At 36.3% G+C, this 17,949-nt stretch overlaps 4 protein-coding genes across 4 annotated transcripts; 3 read left to right on the top strand and 1 right to left on the bottom strand.

Annotated features, from left to right (window-relative positions):
- The first annotated feature begins 234 nt into the window (after positions 1-234).
- Positions 235-1,358, top strand: LOC132183324 (transcription factor bHLH117-like). Its single transcript, XM_059596736.1, has one exon. The coding sequence runs from the start codon at positions 255-257 to the stop codon at positions 1,275-1,277; it is 1,023 nt and encodes a 340-aa protein (XP_059452719.1). The 5' UTR covers positions 235-254; the 3' UTR covers positions 1,278-1,358.
- A 2,677-nt stretch (positions 1,359-4,035) lies between these two features.
- Positions 4,036-5,197, top strand: LOC132182909 (protein VASCULATURE COMPLEXITY AND CONNECTIVITY-like). Its single transcript, XM_059596278.1, has 3 exons — positions 4,036-4,456; positions 4,530-4,735; positions 4,841-5,197. The coding sequence occupies exons 1-3, from the start codon at positions 4,358-4,360 to the stop codon at positions 5,019-5,021; spliced, it is 486 nt and encodes a 161-aa protein (XP_059452261.1). The 5' UTR covers positions 4,036-4,357; the 3' UTR covers positions 5,022-5,197.
- A 3,902-nt stretch (positions 5,198-9,099) lies between these two features.
- On the top strand, positions 9,100-9,954 carry LOC132181653 (protein VASCULATURE COMPLEXITY AND CONNECTIVITY-like). The gene is made up of 3 exons (XM_059594898.1): positions 9,100-9,198; positions 9,297-9,502; positions 9,777-9,954. The coding sequence occupies exons 1-3, from the start codon at positions 9,100-9,102 to the stop codon at positions 9,952-9,954; spliced, it is 483 nt and encodes a 160-aa protein (XP_059450881.1).
- A 5,376-nt stretch (positions 9,955-15,330) lies between these two features.
- Positions 15,331-16,020, bottom strand: LOC132180452 (ATP-dependent 6-phosphofructokinase 5, chloroplastic-like). Its single transcript, XM_059593279.1, has 3 exons — positions 15,953-16,020; positions 15,764-15,877; positions 15,331-15,556 (listed from the first exon to the last, which is right to left on the bottom strand). Exons 1-3 carry the CDS (start codon positions 16,001-16,003, stop codon positions 15,419-15,421), a joined length of 303 nt encoding a protein of 100 aa, XP_059449262.1. The 5' UTR covers positions 16,004-16,020; the 3' UTR covers positions 15,331-15,418.
- Positions 16,021-17,949: the final 1,929 nt, after the last annotated feature.

Below are 17,949 nucleotides of genomic sequence, written 5' to 3'. Positions count from 1 at the left end.
TCATCCATGACCTACACCTGCCTGTCAGGTACTCCTATGTACGGCCCTATCAACCTCGACGTCCTAGCCGCCCACCTTCTGCACCAATCTCCTTTCACCACGCGTTCCTTCTTCTCGTAACCAACACGAAGATACAGAGGGACTGTGTGTGACTGTGTGAGAGAGAGAATCAGAGGCTATAAATACAGTCACCACCCCCACTCTCTCTCTCTCTCTCTGAGTCAGATACTGTGTTTTACTTTTTTCTGTTCGTGATGGAGAGGGAGTTTGATTCGAGTTTCGCCGGCGGTGAGAGCGACAATGAGTCTAGCATCGACGCGATGTTCTCCGGCGTGAGCTTTCAGTCATTTCTGGCCGAGAAAACCTTAATGCCGTTATACGGCGACTACGCATTCGGAGATCCTCCGCTTGGTTTTCTGGAGAACTCGACCAGTACGACCACACCGACGTCGTTTCCATTCACCTTCTTTAGCGAGGATTTTCCGGCTCTGAAGTACCGCAACCAACTCGGTCAAAACTCCTCCGACGAGGGCCCCCGAGTCGGACAACTCAAGTCCGGCGAAGACGCAGGGAAACACAAGCTCAACCTCAAGCTCCCCAAAACCGAACCGTTTCACTTCCATAACGAGTTCAACACCGAAACGATTCAGACTCAGACTCAGCCATTCAATTTCTTAACCAACCCAACCGCTGATCTCAAACTCTCACCGCATTTCTTCCACTTACCTCATTTACACTCGCTCGAACATTCCCAAGCCCAAGCATATCTTTCTGCGTCACCATCCAAACGTGCCCGAGTCGACTCAATGACCAGCCCGAGTCGACTCAGTGATCCCCAAACCCTAGACTCAATCGTGCAGAGCTGCTACTACCTGAACCGTCCGGTTGTCATCCCGCAGAGCAAGCTGGCTCGGCGGCGGCGCCAGAAGCTGAGCGAGAAGATGCAGGGCCTCCAGAAGCTAATGCCTTGGGATACCAAGATGGACATGTCCACCATGCTCGAGGAGGCCCACAAGTACGTGAAGTACCTTCAGGCCCAGCTAAAGGCCCTACAGTCCATGCCTCCCCACTCCTCCAGGGCCTTTCCTGCGGCCCAGACCTCATACGGCGGCGTTTTCGGCTACCTGGAAAAGCTGACCAGGAGCCAGATCCTCCAAGTGCTCGTCAACTCGCCCGTGACGCAGAACGTGCTCTACTCCCATGGCTTCTGCGTCTTCTCGTTGGAGCAGCTCAGGGACGTCCCTTCTCTGCAGATGTTGCGATTCTTCAATCCCTGACCGAGCAAGGTGGCGCGTGGTTTGCACGCTCCGTCGCTTTTTTTTGGTGGCGGTTTTGAGGCTTCTCAGGGTTTTGGTAACAGTTTCAGGCGCTTTCTTGTCCATTTCCTTCTTTTGCTTTTTGGGTTGCCCTTTTTTTTTTTTTTTTTTTTTTTGGGATGTAAAAAGAAAAGAAAACATAGTGACAAGTACATCAAGGAATACGAAAAGGTTAGATGAAGGTTGAACAATATGTTGCTGAGAAAGCTGGGGGTGATGATGTTAAGTGTGAAGCCTTTGTTGCTGCATTTTGTGTAAAGGAGAGAGTAAGACATCATTACTACTTTTTTTGTGTGATCCTTTGAGTTGTGTGTCTCTGTTGTTGGGCTCATGATTTTTGCTTTCTAAGTTGTTCCGACTCTTGCATTGGTAATGTTTGTGCATATATATATATATGATGCTTTGTTTTGTTTGCCAAAGAATCATGAGAGTGAGCTAGGGATATTGTTGTTACACTTGTGTTTTGTTTGGGCCATAGTTTGATGTTATTATACATTCCGTACCACTTTTTATATATGTTTTATAAAGTTGGTGTAAAAAAAAAAAAGTGGTATTAAAACTTCATTTCCATTACATTAATCAGTAATCACCATTTTTCCTTTTGTCTTAAGAGTTTAGAGTAGTGGTCTATGGTGCTCCAGTTCCAGCGTTGGCATTATTAAAACACGGGTGTCAATTCTAATTAGAATTGGGCTTAAGATGGGTGGAATGGACTACAGAATCAAGCAATTCAAAAAGTTATGAGGCCCAACCATGTGATATCAGACCTGGTAACTGGTTGGCTTGGATACTCAATTCATCCTCTTTCAGTTTTGTCTGGGTGGTGCACTTCTTATTATTCTTTTCCTTCTTTTTTCAAAGATTTTGAACCCGACTAAAAAAGTAATTTGAGATCGAAGTAGAACAAAAGTAATTTGAGATCAAAGTAGAACCCTGAACTGTAATTTTGTCAATAATTTGAGATCGATGAAAATGTTGTATATAGCATTACTCGGTTGCATCGCCACCACATTGCTAATTGGGAGTGATCGCGTCCACTCTAGTGGTACACCGCATGCTTTAGTTGGAGTAGTAAAACATTGTACTTTTTTTGAGAAATTATTTTTAGAGTTGGGACATTTTAAAAATTTGACTGAACTCTAATTAAAAACTTTGGTCATTGCAAAATTAACTGCCACATCTTGTTATTTTAGTTGGACATTCAAAATAAAAATGACTCTTCTCGATTTTAATGGATCTTATTCCAACTTTAAAAGGGAGCCAAAGCATTAGACAAGATTCTGTTCCCCAAAACATCATATATATGCATTGAGCCCTGATATGAGTTCGAGATTCCCAAAAAATAAAAATAAAAAGTCACATTTACATTAACATACCCAAGAAAATTCTTGATTTGACGGTGAGAATTGAGATACAGGTGGGGTGCATCATTTGGAAATGTACATTTTTTTGGGCTTTCTAGTCCATATTTTACGAGCTCAGGGGTCCACTTTTTGCCATTTAGTCAAGCCACTTCTGCAAAAGTCCTAGAGTTCTTCCACAGAAAATGACACTCACCATTATTAGGGGTTATAACTTTTGAAGCAAGAGACTAGACTTATAGCACAAAAATCACTCAAATTTTAAATTGTTATTGTGTTCTTCACCAGCCTCATTACCTCTAGGTAATTTCTAGCTAAGATTAAATTTGATTATTAAGAGTGTTTTTCTGTCTCTAGCAGAATATGCAACTTAACTTTTTTTTTATCTAATATGAACAGTAAATAAGTTGATTAGCCTATTTACTATTTGCACAATAAAATTGTTTATTATTATTTTTCTGTCACTTTCTTTCTTTTACTCTCTTCTCATCTTTCTTTTGCACTCTCTCCCACATATATATATATATTTTAAAAAAGAGTAAAATAGAAAATTTATTGAAGGGTGTATAAAAAAAATGAGTAGTTAAAGTAAAAATTTATATTTTTCAATAGCTATTTTGCCTACTTTTGCCGGAAACCCTGCAAACAGAGTCCTCACCTACTTCATAATCTTGCATGTAGGCTCCCTAAGTAAAAGTAATACAATTATGAAATGAATCCAAAAGTTTTCACCTTTTTTTTTTTTTTTTTTGTCATTTAAAATAATGAACCGTCATTAAGAAGATAACATTAAATAGTAGGAAAAAGCGACTTTCTTTTTTCTTATTTTTACTTTTGGAATAAAAATGTAACCCGAGGTTGCCCAACACCCTAACCATTTCAGTAGGGATGGGATTATCATCAAAACACGACACAGAAAGACATTAATTAATTGGAAAATCCTAATATTTAGGATGGAATTATGATCAGCATAACAAAGAGAAAAAAAATATGAAAATTATTATTAGGGATATTGTAAACCAAATTCTTTCTTTAAAGTTTAAACTACTCATGATAGTTCCAATTCATTTTGTTTGCCATTTAAGCTTCAATCAAATGAAACAAGTTCAAAGCTCAATTTTTATTGATTCATAATTTATTTCTATGTTTTATAGCAATTATTATTATTGAAGTGTTACCTGTATTTTATTTATTTCTTGTTTTTTAAAAATTATTTTAAAAAAAAAAAGAAAAAAAAAGACACACACACACAGTATATGGATAGAAAAGAATGATTTGCAAATCCATAGATATACATGAAAAGTCAAAGAAACAGAAAGACTTCCCACCGATTCATTTGGGCCATGAGTAGATGATGCCTCGGGAGGCTCCCTCAATGAGCTGGTTTATACCCTACTTTCCTTCCTCCCCCATCAAAGGAATCCAAGAGGCTAGAGCAAAGAAAAAGAAGAGAAAGAAGACACAAAAAGCAAATTAAAGTATGCCCCTGTTGTAGACAAAAGAAGCTTTTTCCCACTTAGCCCATCTGATCATCACAACCATTCTACACACTTTCCTCCTCTTTAAAACCCCCTTATTTTTCCTTCATAGATTCCTTCTCATGATCTAAACAGCATATATAGTAGCTAGCAACAGAGAAAGAAACACAGAGATTTCAAGTGCTTCAAATATTATCCAAAAATGTCCAAGTTAGTAGGTTCCTTCATTTGTCTGTTGATTGTGGCAATGGATATCATGGCTGGGATTCTTGGCATTGAAGCAGAAGTTGCACAAAACAAGGTATATGTATATAATCATTCCATAAATGGCAGAAACGTTTTAATTTTGTTACTCAAATTTTGTTCTTCAACAGGTGAAGCATCTAAGGCTGTTTATATTTGAGTGTAAAGAACCAAGCAGCCAGGCTTTCAAGCTAGGTTTTGCTGCTGCAACACTTCTGGGTCTAGCCCATGTCATAGCAAACTTGCTAGGTGGCTGCAATTGCATTTGTTCTCAAGAAGAGCTCGAAAAGGCTTCCCCCAGCAGGCAACTCTCACTGGCCTGCCTCTTCTTCACTTGGTATATATATGTGTTGGAACATAAATTGAATCTATTCTTATAAGTTTAAAGTGGTAATTTATGGCTTGATTGTATATTTCCATGATTTTGTGATTGATCGATCAGGATCATATTAGCCGTGGGATTGTCCATGCTGGTGATAGGGACTTTGTCAAACCACAAGTCAAGGGCTTCCTGCGGTTTCTCACACCCTCATTTCCTGTCGATTGGAGGGGTTTTGTGCTTTGTTCATGGGCTGTTTTGTGTTGCATATTACATTTCTACCACTGCCATACATAGTGAGTAAGAAGACAAGCTATGGAGGCCAAGCTTAAACCCAGTGGTTACTTTACCAATCCATCTCTTTCATGCTACATGGGTGCTTCTGATTTTCAAAATGTAATCACTTCAGATGACAATTGTGCCCTCTAGAATGCCGTATGAGACAATGATATTACTAATTTTTCTATTCTTTTTTGGTAATTCTGCGGTTATATTAAGAACTAGCTAGTTAACTACATTGCCCACTAACACATTTGCATATCTTATGCTGCATTTGCATAACTGCATTATCTAGTTCATCGATTGGAAGTTCATTGAAAAAGAAATATGTGGTCTCACTCAATAAGCTTTATAATATAAAAATCTCATCTCCTTTTCTTAGCTCTGAAGAAAAACAGGAAAGAGAAATGTTACTTTTCACATTCATTTATCACTCATTTCATACCGGGTGATGTAATGCATTTTAAGTAGTTTTTGTTTTATCTTTTTTTAAATGACTAACATATAAAGCCACTTAAAACACGTCATGTCAGCTGGTGTGTAATGAATTTGATAAATAGGTGTGAAGAGTAGCATCACAAAGAACATGTTTTGGATTGTGTTGGAAAATATAGCTTTTAAAATTAAAGAGTGTTTTTGAATTTTTTTTTTATTTTTAAGCTTTTTCTAAAAGTGCATTTTGACAATTTTTAGAATAAAAAGGTTAAAGAAGTACTTTTGACAATTTTTATCAAACATGTCAACTTTTTGGGTACTAAATGTACTTTTTAACCTCTTTAACGCAATTATAAACTAACTCTAAAAAAGTAAACACATCTCCATTTGGGTGCATTTCGATCCAAAAAATCTGAGGTGCTTTTATAATGTTTAGCCTGTTGATATGGTGTGTCTTCTTTGATGGTGTTATGGTAATGGGTGGATTTCTGTCTTCATTTGAAATTGGAGATAAATCTAAATCTTACAAAATTTAAGCTATAGTCTAAAGTTAAACATAATTTGAGGAGATTATTAATTTGTTATAGTTGAGTTTGGCTTGGACCCATTGAAATTTGAACACGTTAACCAATCACATTGAACTATGCCTTTGACAAGTCACTATCTCTTTTGTCCAAATAAAATTCAGCCGACTTATCCTGTTTGTCTCTCCTTAATTTCAGGCTTTCACCTATTACAAAAGCTTTCGGGATTTTTCTCATTGCAACCCAAGTTGTGAAGCATCATAGAAAAGCTCAAAAAGCCCATAAGGTAGGGGCTTAAATCAGCCCACGATTTCCCCCTTGCTTATGAATTTGTCCAAAAAAAACTTACTATTATTCAATAGTTTGAGGTTTAGCCCATTAAGGAAGGAATTTGTTTGGCCAGAGATTCTTTTAATTTTCGGCTAAAAAATCGAGGAAATTAACACTGCTATTATATTTGCTAGTACGTACTTGAGCTACTCTAATAATTAATGATGTTTTTAGAAGGCTAAGGGCTAGTTTGAAAGGTTTAAAACTGCGTTTAACACTAAAAAATTTTGTTCAAAGAAAAAAGTATCCGTTTGATAAAAAAAATTGAACGCGCTTTTAAGGGTTCAAAAAACCTAAAAATGGTTAAAACATACTTTTGGTTTTTAAGCTTTTGCCAAAAAATGCTTTTTTTTTTTACTTAAAAGTTTTATTTTTCAAACGCAATTTCAAATATGCCTTAAATCAAGATGGACTTGTGAAAAAAAAAAAAATACTCCTAGAAAACAAATCAGTAATAGACAGAAGGCTATCTAGTGGGATTTAAGATCATGCCCTCATCATCAATTACATAGACAATGGTTTTTTTTTTTTTTTTTAAGCAAATTACAAATAAAGGGAATGGTTATATAGGAGGATCATTCACACTACTGATCCTAAAGGAAGAGAAGATAGGGATAGTATTGGGAATGCTTCCAAACACAAGGTTGGTAGCGGCCCACTTGGCGAGATGGTGCGCACAAAAGTTTGCACTTCTTGAAACTTTTGCAGCATTCCAATCTTGAAGATACTAGAGTTTCAGTTGTATGTTAAAGATAGGAGCAAATGACTTGTCTGAGAGGAGAGATGACTGATTAATAGCCATAATTGTAATCAAAGAGTCACCTTTCAGCATTAATTTAGAGCAGCCATTAAATAGGGCAAAGTCCACTCCTGTTAAAGCTGCCATAGCTTCTCGTTTATTAACATCTAGAGAGTTCAGCTTTTTGGTGAATGCCAAGAAAATATCACATTTGTCATAGAAAAGGGAATTTGAATGGGTGAGAGTAAGGGTGTCAACCCGGTCAGTTTCCTGGATTTCGGCCAAAATCGGGAACCGGAATCGGGGTACCCTAGTTATTGGTTTTGGGAAACCGGAACCGGAACCGGGAACCCAGTCCCGGTTACCGGCAGGTTCCGATCTCACCTGGTCCAGTAACCAATTTTTTAAGACAATGGGATTTTTTTGCTTATTTTAGGTATTGGGCCAAAAATAAGCCTTTTTTTTTTTTTTTTTTTTCATAAGTTGTCCCATTTTAAAAAAAATCTATTAGTCTTTTTGTCTAAATTAAATGGGCTTTGTTGTGATTGTTCCAAATAATTAAAAAATAAACCTAAAAAAGCCCAAAAATCCTATATATATATATATATATATATATATATATATATAAAATGGAAACCTGGTTTTTGAATTTTTCAAACAGGAACAGGAACCGGAACCGGGACCCCGGTTTTCCGGTTTCCCAGTAATTTTTGACACGCCTAAGTGAGAGACCCATCTATTTGAGGCCGGTGGAACTTGCACCTATCCTTTTTATGAGACTGCCCGAATTGCAACCAATCCCATAAGGGAGACATAAAATTCATAAATGACGAGAAAAAAAAAAAAAACCAGAAATATATTTTCTGAATGAACTTTAGATAGATAAATTTATTACAGGGGTGAATTAGTTAAGTTGCATCAAATCAAATCATGAAGTTGGTTGGGCGCCATAGTCCTTAATACATAAAGATATATTAGTTTCTTTATGTATTCTTTTTTGCTGTTTATTTAAAAAAGAAAATGCATAAAAACTTGGGCATTGAGACCATTATGGTTGAGGACACTACCATAGAACGAACCCGACCCGTTTTGAAATTTGTGCATAATTTGAGACGGAACTAGGACGCCATTGGTTCCTTCTCTCTAATGGGACTCAATATTACGTTAATTTGTAATTGTCTCTCACGTAGGTTTGGTGAGGACTAGCTATTCCATTAATGGTTTGATGGAGTATTCCTTTAAATAAGGGTTACAGATGACGGCTGCTAAGTGGTTTGATACAAATGCACTGCAATTGATGCTTATCCATTATCTGTTTGACGTTGCTTTGGCTTCTCATCATTGTATATAGACAGTTCAATTGTGATGGTATATCTCAGTTTGGCAGGACATCTGCTAGCATCACCATCTTTGGCAACATAGTTGGTACCATTTCCATCTTCTTCATTCAGTACTGGATCCCCAGTATCTTCATTTACTTCATGGATCATCCAAGCAAGATTCTTGGACTGCATAGACACCTCTAACAGATCAGGATTCCTATAATTTGTAGATTCTATATGCGATTTCAGGCTGTTTCTTGCATCGAACGGTTAATTTGAAAAATGCTACTTATTAAAAATGTGACATGTTAACTAAGGTAGTTAAAAAAACTTTTTCTTTCAAAAGACTTCTTCATTTTATAAGAAACACTTTCTTCTTTAAAAAACTAAGAGAGTGTTTTTGGCAAAAAAACTTTTTTACAATATAAAGCACAAGAACCTGATTAAAATATACTCAATTCTCATAACATGTTACATTTTTATTAAGCAACATTATTCAAACCGTTCGATGCAAGGAATTGTCTGAATTCACATACTTTTAGAATCAATAATTATTTATTTTTTAAATTGAAAGAAATCCTTATATATCCTTTCATTAATAGCTTTTACCCACTTAACCCAGCTGATAAGAATTATCTACACACTTTCTACTCTTTAAAAGGCCCCCTTACACATGTTCCTTCTCATCTAAAGCATAGTAGTAAGAGAGAGAGAGAGAGAGAGATTTCAAGTGATCCATATATTATCCAAAAAATGTCCAAGTTAGCAGGTGCTCTCATTTGTCTGTTGATCGTGGCAATGGATGTCATTGCCGGGGTTCTTGGCATTGAAGCAAAAATTGCACAAAGCAAAGTATATACATATCATTCCATCAATGGCAGAAAAAAGTTGGCATGTTAATATGGTTTTTATGTTGTAAACTCAACCTTTTCAAATTTCTTCTTCAACAGGTGAAGCACGTAAGGTTGTTTATATTTGAGTGTAAAGAACCAAGCAGCCAGGCTTTCAAGCTAGGTTTAGCTGCAGCATCACTTTTGGGTCTAGCCCATATCATAGCAAACTTGCTTGGTGGCTGCAATTGCATTTGCACTCGAGAAGAGTTTGGAAAGGCTTCCCCCCGCAGGCAACTCTCAGTGGCCTGCTACTTCTTCACTTGGTAATTAATTAACCTTGATTACTTTGGCTTTGTTACCATTTTCTATCAACTTAAACTTTTTAGATAAGTATCAGAGCGAGTTTAAACCTTAATTCTGTCATTCACCTTTGTTTCAGTTAAAAATTTCAAGGGTTTGGCCTCACTTCTTGTAAAGGAATTTAAGCTTACAAGCACTTTAAATGATTAAGTTTACTATTTTTTTATTGGTTTAAATTTTTGAGATAAATGACAATTTAACACTCTTATTGTATTTTCATGGTTTATGATTGATCAGGATCATATTAGCCGTGGGATTGTCCATGCTGGTGATAGGGACTTTGTCAAACCACAAGTCAAGGGCTTCCTGCGGTTTCTCACACCATCATTTATTGTCCAATGGAGGGATTTTGTGCTTTGTTCATGGGCTGCTTTGTGTTGCATATTACGTTTCTACCATTGCCAGCCATGCATAGTTAGTGAGGAAGAAGACAAGTACGAAGGCCAAGCTTAAACCCGGCCAGTGGTTACTTTACCAATCCATTTCTTTCATGCTACATGCATGGGGGCTTCTAATTTTCAAAATGTAATCCCTTCATATGACAATTGTGTTCTCTAGAATGCCACATGCGACAATGATATTACTAATTATTAATTAATATTTCTCTCTCTCTCTCTCTCTCTCTCTCGTAATTCAGCTGTTATTAATATAATATTTCGCAGACTAAAAGTGCAATTCAAAACCAAATTGCAAAAAATGTATTGCTTGGAAGTGCATTTTTTAAAAATTACAATTTGAAATGTAGAAAAATATGCACTTTCAAATTGTAGGCAAGATGATGCATTTTTAAAAATTGCAATTTTAAAGGCAAAACTACGATTTTACCAAATGTTTAATTGTATTTTTAATACCATGTTTTTAAATATCATGTTTTAAAATTGATATTTTTAAATTTCGTTTTTTAAAATTGTAAACCCAAAAGAACCCTAAGAACATTGCCCACTAACTCACTGTGTATCTTATATATGTTGCATCACTCCATTATCAAGTTCTTTGATTGGAAGTTTATTGCAAAAGAAAAATGTGGTCTTATTCGAATTAGCTTTATAATATAAAAATGGGGAAAATTAAATTTACCCCCTAAGTTTTATTTGATTTGGATTTAGTTCTTGGGTTTTCAATTTTAATAATAAGTTTTGTTAAAAAATTAAGGATTTGTCATTAGCTACATATGTCTCATTTAACGTATCAGCATTCATGTCAGCACCAAAGGGTGACGTGTCAGAAATTGAGATGTTACTAAAGTCTCCATTAGTGACTTCCAATTTGTTAACCCACCACACACGTTGCTAATGACACGTCACTAACGGGCCGTAAAAAAAAAAATTAATCTTTTGTAGTGTTGCCAAATATAAAAACTTTTCAATGTTTACCATTAGGATTTTGGGTTAAATCAGATGATAAATAGGTAAAATGGTCTTTATATCTATGTAAAACTACTAAAAATACAAAATAATTCTTAATTTTTTTTTTTTGAAAAAACAAAAAAACTCATAGCCATGGGTTATGGCCAGACCCATGGCCTTGGTCGTGGGTCTGCTGACCCACGGCCAAGGCTAGCGACCCATTACTCGACGTTGCAAATTTTCAAAACATGGGTATTTTGAAATTTTCACATCTTTCGTTAAGATTTAATAGAAATCCTAAGAGAGTGGTAACATTGTACAACTCCACATTGCAAATTTTTAAAGTTCAAAAATATGATTGTAAAAGAGGAAGAAGGTTAAGTTTTTTCTTCTGTTAATTATTGCTGCCGCTGGTAGAGTTAAAAAAACATTGATCAAATCTATTGAAGAATTAAGTTCGATCAATTTTCTCACCGCTTCCGTAATAATATATGGGAAAATATCCAAGTTCTGATCTTTGATGACATCAAAGACTACTTCATTGATCACATAGTTAAGCACGGCAACATAGGAAATCATCATATACTGGGGAAGGAAGGTCCTCTATCGCTTTCATCTCGATTCTGCTGAAATTATTAGAAAAGGACAGTCAATAAAAAAGTTGCAATATTTGTGATCCAAGTGATGGTTTTGACAAAAAAGAAAATAATAAAATATAGCGTTGATAATGATATGTTTCTTTTGTTCTTATAGCGATCCACAACAGCAGTGAAGGATGCCGATTCTGCACTTGGAAAACTGGGGCGCGAAAATGATCCCCGGCCATCGCCCACAAATAATTCTCCATCAACCTGTTCCTTGAAAAAGGTAGCTTATCTTTAAAACCCATGTCCCTCTAACACCTAATTAATCAAATATGGGAAGTCTTCCATGAAAGCATATGGATGAAAGTAAACGTTACGTTGCTAACTCCTCAAGCTCTCGCTGATATATGGATTGCACTAAATTGTAATCTAACTTAGCCAGCTCAAGCAAAGTCAAGTTCTTTGCAATATCCTTTAAATAGACATCAATAAAGTTCAGTGCTTCAACTCTTTGCATCCTCCAATATAGGCTAGGGGGATTGTCTTACCTGCTAAGATAATCATTGTCCAATTCTCCCATTAATGGTATCAAGTTTGGATGCTAAAAACCCTGAAGATGGTTACGGTTAGCGGTTAGTGGCTAAAATCGCTAACCGTAACCGCCGGTTAGTGGTTATTAAATAAATAACCGCATACGCTAACTGCTTTTTACAAGTTGGACCTTTTGAGCCAATTTTGAGAATTGGGCTTTTCCTGGGCTCACTTCAAACGTTTTTCCCATTTTTTTTTGCCTTTTCAGGGCCATTTGAGCATCAAAATTTGCTTTATACCACAAATTGGGCCGAATTACTACAAAATGAGCTCAATCGAAAAATCTAAAATATTTTTTTCAATAAGTAATTAATAAAAAAAGTCTAAAAAAAATCTCCATCACTGGGTCTCGGCGATGGAGACTTGGCGATGCTGGCACTCCGCAGTGTAAGTCCGTGGTGTCGAAACACTCTAGCCCCACTGCACAACCATTGTCTTGATTGGTTTCGTACCACACGATCCAGGCGATCCCTTGGGCGTGCAATGACAATGGAGAATCGGAGAGAGATGAGAGAAGAGTCTGAGAGTTGGAGACTTGGCTAGCAGGCTGGGTCGAGTGGGAGGCTACGTGAAAAGAGGAGAGGGTGGACGATGATGGAAACTCGAAGAGAGTAGAGACGTGAGGGTGGCCGGCGATTAAAAAAAAAAAAAAACCCTAAAGTGAAACGACGTCGTTTCATGTTAGCGTTTACTAACCGCTTTCAAAAGCGGTTAATGGTTAGTGCGGTTAGCAGTTAGTGGGCAGTTAATAACCGCTCGCCTTTTCAAACCTATAAAAAAGTAGAAAATAAATCAATCATACAAGACACACAGATTTAAGTGGTTTTGCTTAAAAAGCGTACATCCACTGACATAGACGACTTGGAGTAAATGCACTATCAAAAGATAGAGTACAAAAGTGCTAGGAAGAAAATCACTTTAAAGCTCAAAATCCAAATACATTTAAATCTCACCCTCACACAAAAAAGAGAAAAAACCAAAACAAGAAAAACTCTCTTTTTCTCAAAGTGCTGTACAGCACCACAAACGTGAGAAACACTAATGAGATTGCATTGCTTTCTTATTGTTGTGCCACCAAAGGCTGAACTTGATTCTCCTTTTATAAGCCTTGAAGTCGGTTGCTGATGGCTAGATGTACGAGACTCACAATGTGATGAAATCCTACTTTGACAAGGAGAAGGATTTCGAAACGTGCAGTTTGTAAGACTCCTATTCATATAGGAATACCGAAACCTTGGAGAAGGAGAACAAAAAAAAAAGGTTGAAACACTAAAACCAAAATCACGTTTGGGCCTCACACTTCACTTGGGAGAAAATTCAAGGCACTACACAACAAATATCCACCCTGACTTGAATTTCATCAAGTACTCCTAAATGCAATCTCCTTATGACGTCTCCTCCAATGCCCATAAGGGCAATCGCAAACTACAAATAACAATCAAGTCCAAGTAATGTTTGAACTTGAAAAACAAAATTGACTTAGTTAACATATTTGTTGGATTTTCTGAGGCAATTTTCTTCAATGTGATATTTTCTTGTGTCACAACTAGATTACCAGTATAATCTGAATCGACATACCTAATGACACTGGAATCGACAATACCACTGTTTCTGTCAAAGACTAAACCAACATCATATCTGTAGTTCCCCATAAATAACAGAGTATCCGTTTCACTACCTATCAGTGAACCTTGCTCCCAAACACACTAGAGTAAGGTAAATGCTACATGAAAAACTCCTCATCCTCACTCTATTGTGCTCACACTGCCAATAATTTGAAATTATATGAAGAAGACACATTAGCTGAAGCTGTCACTGTATACTACCTTGAAGAAAGTAAAGACTATCAACCTTGTTACCTTCCATCACAATTAATGAGCCTTTACTAATTCTGATGACTCAACCTTCACTGGAATATACCTGTATCTAAGGGAGTCCAAAGTGCCCAAAGACACAAGATTTTTCTTCAAATCTAGTATGCATTGAAAATTCATCCAAGTCCTAACAATACTGTCAAGCACCCTTATCCTGACTGTACTAATACCAACAATCTTGCAGGCACTATTGTTTCCCATCAAGACTGAACCACTGTTGATAGACTCATAGGCAGCAAACCAATTCCTTTTAAGAGACAAGAAAAGTACATATAGTATCACACTACAAGAAATTAGCTCTTTAAAGTCGCCCCTAAAGACCCTAAAGTGGACGCTGTTGGCAACAGCGTCCACTTTTCGACCCTAAAAGTGTCGACCCTAATAGTCCGACCCTAATGATCAAATGTCTGATCATCAGGGTCCACTTAAAAGTCGACCCTAATGATCACTTTTAGCGTCCACTTTATCGCCCCTAAAAGTCGCAATGTTTGGACCCTAAAGATGATGTAAACGGAAGCGAAAGTCGACCCTAATAGTCAAGCAATAGCGTCCACTTTTAGTTAACCATTAGCGTCGACTTTATGGACCCTAATATCCCTTTTAAAAAAATAATAATAATAACTATTAGCGTCCAAATAAAAGTGGACGCTGATAGTTAAACCATTAGCGTCCAGTGGACGCTAATGGTCCTAAAAAATTAAAAAAAAAACTAACTATCAGCGTCCACTTAGAGTCGACCCTAATGATGACTTTTAGCGTCCACTTTATCGACCCTAAAAGATACATGTGTTTGACTCTAAAGATGATGTACACAAAAGAATTAGTCGACGCTAATAGTTGACCATTAGCGTCCACATTTGTGGACGCTAATGGTCCAAAAATATTAAAAAAAAATTGACTATCAGCATCCACTTTTGAAGTGGACGCTGATGGTTGACCATTAGGGTCGACAAATATCGACCCTAATGGTCCTAAAAATCAAAAAAAAAAAAAAAAAAAATTTCGCAGCATCAGTATGTTTTCGAAATTTTGGGATCGATCGCACTCCAAGTGCGATTGATCGCAGCATCAGTAGGTTTTCGGAAATTTGCGATCGATCGCACTTGGAGTGCGATCGATCGTAGCATCAGTAGGTTTTCGAAATTTTGGGATCGATCGCAGCATCAGTAGGTTTTCGAAATTTTGGGATCGATCGCACTTGGAGTGCGATCGATTGCAGCATCAGTAGGTTTTCTAATGATTTCCAGTTCAAGTGAAGAACAATTCACACAAATAACATCAAAAGTCAACTGACTAGTCTTAGCAAAAAGAGTCACTAATAGAGTAAGATCTTGAAGGCTTAAAATATATCATATTTGTAACTCCGACAAATGACAACTAAAAGGCCAAACTGCAATCCATTCTTATCCATGCAACACATATCAATTGATGTTAAAAATTAGACTTTCAGTCAGCTCATTATTTATCAACCCACTTAACTTGTCTCAAGAGTCATGGAGAGATGAAGACCACATGAAATTAGTCAAAATACAACCACCAACCTCTTGTTGAATGTGGACACCGAAATCTCCAAATACAATGTTCCCAAACGCATCTTTAGCATTAGTTTTCTGAATAAAATTCTGCATCAAAAAACAATAACATACTGAATTTTACTCTTCATCTTGGGGAAAAATATAATGAAGAAGTTATAAGATCTATGCAATGCAATGAAATGAACACAGGCAGTTTTTCACAGTATTTCATGAAGCCAAAAAAGAACTGCACAATTTAAATCACCTGATCAATTAATAGTATTCAACCCAAAAGTGAAAATATGAATTCCTTACGTAACTCACCTGCCGTGCTCCCTCTGCGACACAAATAACAGCCGAACCCTTTGTCTCAATCAGGTATTTCAGATGACTCAAAACACCATGAGGCCCGTGCAAATTAAAAGATACCTTAGATGTGCATATAAGTAGAATCAGTAACAGCTCACAAAGATAACTATCCAATTAATTGCTAGTAATAAGTACCTCATGAATCAAACATATGTCAATTTGTCCACTAGCTAGGGATGCATGCATAGCTATATATCTACTGCTACGGCCCATCAATTTGACAATGCCAACACCATGATAAGCATTGTGCGCCTAACAAGATTGAGGCCAAAAAAAAAAGTTCACTATGAAGAAACCAACACTAAAAAAATTCAGCAGGAAAACTTATCCGGAGAAACATAACTCCATGCATGGGCAAATAAAATGCACGTAGAGTACCTCTATAAGAAACATTGCATTTATGTTTAAGTACACAACAACATTCTTTGATGAATCAATTAATATATGAAATAATCAAACTAATCTAAATGCCCACAAGAAACATAACTCAAAATGACTAACCTCATCAAAATCATAAAAAATATGTGAGAACTGCCCCATTAACCAAACCTGTCAAGGGAAAAAACTATTAAATATTTTTTTTACAATTCATGGGTAGCAAAATTCCAAAACCCAAAATAAAGTACTTATCTGCATTCTCTTCCTTGCCAATTCATCCTCATAAGCAATTTGAGTAATCTACCACAATGAACCAATATATAATATCAAAGACAATGAAAATGAAACCCAAAATGATAGAGAAAGAGATACTAAAAATGTGTTTCTTCATGAAATATATTAAAGGGAGAACCTGCTTGGGTGGTTTAACTTTCTTGTACTCTTGTCATCCTGCATACACTTAAAAATAAAATTTAGAAAGATATTATTACTCCCTTGCATTGTTTACTAAAAGTTCTTTAACCTTGATAACCATGTCAAGGGAGATTTACTAACTCAAAAGTTGTTGAACCAAAAATTTTGCGAATATCTTAATATAATATAAACCAAATAAAAAGTACCAACAGATATACATTACCAAACAAATCACGATCAACAAATAGTCAAATACACATTAGCAAATAGAAAGTACCAACAACTATCCAAATACATAGTATCAAAAAATATATCACAAATACATGCTATCAAAGAGTACATCCTAAATAAAGTTATTCCAAAGCTCCCTCAATTGTTGGCTTCACTTGATGCACCTCCAAGCAAGCTCCCTCCAGACCTAATAGAATAAAATTTCATATAATGATCAATAAGCTTTTTCACGATTACTTAGTATGTGTGTTTTTGTAAAATTAATGCATAGGTAAAGTTTCACTAACCCTCCAATACGTGACATTAAGAACTCAACAGTGGCTTTTAATTTGTTCGTTTCCTCAACGTTGGCTTGCAAATTCTCTCTGTACGGATGAAGTTCAATTCTAGTCTGTTGAAGCTCGCTTTGAGTATCTTCTTGTCTTTTCCTACACTCATCGTGGTTGTCGAACTGGGTGAACGCTTGAGATGAAGTTCTTAAAGGGGTAGGAATAAGACCGCATCCCATTCCTCTAATTCCTCTAATGTGCCCAGCTCGTCGGCCCCCTATACTTGTGTGACTATTTCTTGCATTCGGTCATCTACACTTGTTCCCTCCACATTGCCTTCCTCTAAGGCCTCACTGGTTGTTAATTCTTGCATTTGAAGCTGCACAAGTCATAGTTGGCCTTAGTTTAACATATACTTCATGCAAGTTTACTATTCATATTCTTCACTAATCAACTTAATGATCGGAGCGTAAACAATTACTTACATATAGACTTTTGCATTTGTCGTTCACAAACTGCTTATCCTTTTTTCTTGTATGGGTAACCTCATACAGTTCAACAGGATTAGGCTTCACTTTTGTTTCTTGTTCCTACACATAATACATATAATCAAAGTTTACACTAAATAACGTTACTTTCATTAAATTATGGTAAGAGATACTTACCTTTTTGTAAATGACATTGACAAATGAACAAGTCCCAGCTGTGTGATTTGTTTCCAATTTGCTTCTGTTTAGGGTATTTCGTTCAGACTTTTTCTATGAAATTTGGAAAGAAAAAAAAAACACAATTATTCATAAAATGTCTTCAAGTGCATGCAAATTATATCAATTTGAATAT

The sequence above is a fragment of the Corylus avellana genome, chromosome ca5 (assembly GCF_901000735.1).
Source record: "Corylus avellana chromosome ca5, CavTom2PMs-1.0".
In the NCBI taxonomy this organism is placed as follows: domain Eukaryota; kingdom Viridiplantae; phylum Streptophyta; class Magnoliopsida; order Fagales; family Betulaceae; genus Corylus; species Corylus avellana.
The sequence above is the reverse complement of the archived record's forward strand: the minus strand, read 5'-3'. Positions and strand labels throughout refer to the sequence as shown.